The sequence below is a fragment of the Nematolebias whitei genome, chromosome 17 (assembly GCF_014905685.2).
Source record: "Nematolebias whitei isolate Nwh7 chromosome 17, NemWhi1, whole genome shotgun sequence".
NCBI classification, from domain to species: domain Eukaryota; kingdom Metazoa; phylum Chordata; class Actinopteri; order Cyprinodontiformes; family Rivulidae; genus Nematolebias; species Nematolebias whitei.
Genome location: NC_056514.1, coordinates 11,683,660 through 11,687,731, shown reverse-complemented (window position 1 = coordinate 11,687,731; position 4,072 = coordinate 11,683,660). Strand labels below are relative to the sequence as shown.

General features: G+C 43.9%; 1 protein-coding gene across 1 annotated transcript in view; it reads left to right on the top strand.

Moving 5' to 3' along the window:
• Positions 1 to 4,072, top strand: part of LOC119424122 (LLGL scribble cell polarity complex component 2) — a 16,039-nt gene that overhangs the window by 7,028 nt on the left and 4,939 nt on the right. Inside the window, exons 3-5 of the mRNA XM_037691590.1 lie at positions 1,811 to 1,892; positions 1,967 to 2,082; positions 2,523 to 2,681. Coding sequence (XP_037547518.1) covers positions 1,811 to 1,892; positions 1,967 to 2,082; positions 2,523 to 2,681 — 357 coding nt within the window. The remainder of the gene's footprint in view (positions 1 to 1,810; positions 1,893 to 1,966; positions 2,083 to 2,522; positions 2,682 to 4,072) is intronic.

Sequence of the window (4,072 nt, the reverse complement as noted above, 5' to 3'; positions counted from 1 at the left end):
GGTCAGGCGTTTCTGCCGCTGTTTCTGGTTCAAAAGTGGCTTGACCTTGGGAATGTGGCACCTGTAGCCCATTTCCTGCACACGCCTGTGCACGGTGGCTCTGGATGTTTCTACTCCAGACTCAGTCCACTGCTTCCGCAGGTCCCCCAAGGTCTGGAATCGGCCCTTCTCCACAATCCTCCTCAGGGTCCGGTCACCTCTTCTCGTTGTGCAGCATTTTCTGCCACACTTTTCCCTTCCCACAGACTTCCCACTGAGGTGCCTTGATACAGCACTCTGGGAACAGCCTATTCGTTCAGCAATTTTTTTCTGTGTCTTACCCTCTTGCTTGAGGGTGTCAGTGATGACCTTCTGGACAGCAGTCAGGTCGGCAGTCTTATCCATGATTGCGGTTTTGAGTAATGAACAAGGCTGGGAGTTTTTAAAAGCCTCAGGAATCTTTTGCAGGTGTTTAGAGTTATGTCGTTGATTCAGATGATTAGGTTAATAGCTTGTTTAGAGAACCTTTTCATGATATGCTAATTTTTTGGGACAGGCATTTTGAGTTTTCATGAGCTGTATGCCATAATCATCAGTATTAAAACAATTAAAGACCTGAAATGTTTCAGTTGGTGTGCAATGAATCTGAAATATATGAAAGTTTCATTTTTGTCATTACATTATGGAAAATATGACCTTTATCACAATATGCTAATTTTTTGAGAAGGACCTGTAGTTAAACAGCTCCACAGTGGCAGGGCTCCGGGGGTGGATGAGCTCTTCCCTGACTTCCTAAAGGCTCTGGATGTTGTGGGGCTGTCTTGGTTAACATGCCTTTGCAACATTGCATGGACATCAGGGGGCAGTGCCATTGGACTGGCAGACTGGGGTGGTGGTTCCCGTCTTCAAAAAGGACTGGAAGGTGTGCTCCATTTATAGGGATGTCACTCTACTTATCCCCCTGGTAAGGTATATTCAGGGGTACTGGAGAAGTGAGTCAGATAATTCGTCAAACCTCAGATCTAGGAGGAAGAATGTGGGTTCCATCCTGGCTGTGGATCACTGGGGTCATGGGAGTTTGCCCATCCAGTCTACACATGTTTTTTGGACCTGGAGAGGGCATTTGACTATGTTCCTCAGGGTATACTTTGGGGAGTGCTCCTCGAGCATTGGCTTGGGGGCCCATTGCTATGGGCTATTCAGTCCCTATACGAGCTGTAAGGCGAAGTTCCTACCCTCACCTTTGGCCACAAACTCTGGGTAGTGACCGAAAGAACGAGAATGTGGATACAGGCGGTTGAAATGAATTTCCTACACAGCGTTGCTGGACTCTCCCTATAGAGATGGGGTGAGAAGTTCCGTTTTCCAGGAGAGAGACTGTGTAGAACTGCTGCTCCTCCACATTGAAAGGAGCCAGTTGAGGTGGTTCGGACAACTGGTAAGGATGCTCCCTGGGCACCTCTCCAGGGAGGTGCTTCGGGCATGTCCGACTGGGAGGAAAGACCCTGGAGAAAACCCAGGACATGCTGGAGAGACTGTCTCTTGGTTGACCTGGGAACGCCTTGGAGTCCTCCTGGAAGAGGTGGCTGTAGAAAGATGTCTGGGCCTCCCTGCTCAAGCTGCTGCCCCTACGACCTGACTTCAGAACAAGCGGAAGATGATGGATGGATGGATCATGTGATTACATTGACAGCAATGTAAAAATTTATAAACCAACATTCACATTAACTGCTATAAGCTCTTTGCAGTGGTGTAATTTAACTATAAAGGAAGAAACTACTTTAAGAACATTTCCAACCTGCAATCCAGGCTTTCCTTACCTGCTATTCAGATATGGAGCTCCAGGTGTGGAGTTCATGGGACTACATGAGGAGAATGCTGCTGTAACACAGGTGCACTTCATGCCTTACCAGGTACAGTTGCAAACGCTGCACACCTTCACAGGCTCCTGATCTTCCCCCAATGATTGTTTGATGCTTCTCTTTAGGTTGAAATGGTAACTTTGCTGGATGACAACAGTTTACACATGTGGACTCTGAGAGGCCACAAAGGATTGTCCGAGCTCCTAGAGGTCGGACGCTTCATGCTCACTGGACCTCCGGGGTAAAACATGCATTTTAAGATGTATAAGTTGTTTTTTGTTTTTTTTTTGTCCCCCCCCACCCCCCAAGACTCTTTTGAAATTCATATGAATCTGGTGGGGGGGGGGTGGGGGTGGTGAAGGTGTAGCGGAGCACCACATTTGTATTGCTCGCGGTTTGAAGTCTGTGCTGAGTTGTTACAATTTCCGCTCCCTGTCTAGAAGTGACGGAGTTGTTGTGGGGGTGTCAAGGATTTGGTAGGCAGGGCACTCTGTTCTGTTGACAGGGCGGGGCACCCTCCTTGAATAATCGTAGGGGAAACACTGAACTTTGTTCACATAACTCTATTTTCTGGTCTTTGAAGGATTTTGTTGAAAAGCTGTTCTTTCTCCCAGCTTATTTTGGTATCTTCCAAAATTATTGTACTAAAACTGAAATCCCCTCCCTTATTGGTGTTTTCAGGGCACCCCCAAGTGTGACCAGAGTAACCTCAGTGCTGGCACACTCTTCAGGAGAGCTGCTGCTGTTGGGGACAGAAGGAGGACACTTGTTTGTTGTGGAAGTGCCAGGATTCAGAGAGTTAGAGGAGAGGAACATCAGCCTGGACCAAGTCTCCAACAGGTGAGCAGCCAATGAACAAATAACCTAACTGATTGCATTTAAGGACATTTTGGTGTTGGAGCCACCTGCAAGACTTTCCTGCATTTGAAGTTTTGTTATTGCCATCAGGCACACGCTGTGTGTGTGGGACTGTTTCAGCATCAACAGGGTCAATCAATGTACAGGATTAGGTATTAGATTCCACGAAATACTCTCACTGGTAAAAACAATTACCTGTTGTCTGGATACAAGCAGAGATTCTGAACAGAGTCAAACTACCTCCGTGTCCTCTCTAACTGCATCCATATATCTCCTCTTTGTCTTTTTCCTGACAACTGCATTTCTAATATCCTTCTACCAATATACCTACTATCCCTTCTCTGGACATGTCCAAACCACTATCCCTCCTCTGGACATGTCCAAACCACTATCCCTCCTCTGGACATGTCCAAACCACTCTCTCTCCTCTGGACATGTCCTGTCCACTGTCCCTCCTCTGGACATGTCCATACCATCTCAGTCTGGTCTCTCTTATATCTCCCAGTTGTTCAACCTGTGCTGTACCTCTGATGATCTCATTTCCTAATCTCATTACTGTGACTCCTAAGGAGAACCTCAACATCTTCAACTCTGCCACTTCCAACTCTTGTCTTCTGATATAAAATTATTTTAAAAAAATACATGACAGAACCAAAAAACATTTTTTAAATTCATTCAATAAAAATTACATGAGAAAACTAAAAAAAGATCAAATGGATAAAAAGATTTCAAGCAGACATTGTGCCGCTGTGATTAGCTCTGACAGATTTTTGAGAGTCCAATTTAGGACTGAATGCAGTGGTCAAAACTTTTTAACATGTTTTTAAAATTGTTTTATCAGTAAAAAGTTGCTAACAATTTAACTTCTAAACATGAATGAATGAGCTGTTTAAACTTTATTTTCCCACCTTCAAAGTAGAAAAGGGCACTGTTTGAGTTTGGCTTTAGTATGTTTAGTTTTTAATAAATGTGGAAAAGACGCTTCCTCTAAGCATTGCATCTGGCAAGTATTCAGCACTTCACTTTTTCCACATTTTATGTGTCAGCCTTGTTCCAAATTGTATTAAATCACCCTTTCCTCAAAGTTCTACACATACAGGTCCTTCTCAAAAAATTGGCATATTGTGATAAAGGTAATTATTTTTCATAATGTAATGATGAAAATGAAACTTTCATATATTTCAGATTCATTGCGCACCAACTGAAATATTTCAGGTCTTTAATTGTTTTAATACTGATGATTATGGCATACAGCTCATGAAAACCCAAAATGCCTGTCCCAAAAAATTAGCATATCATGAAAAGGTTCTCTAAACAAGCTATTAACCTAACCATCTGAATCAACGACGTAACTCTAAACACCTGCAAAAGAT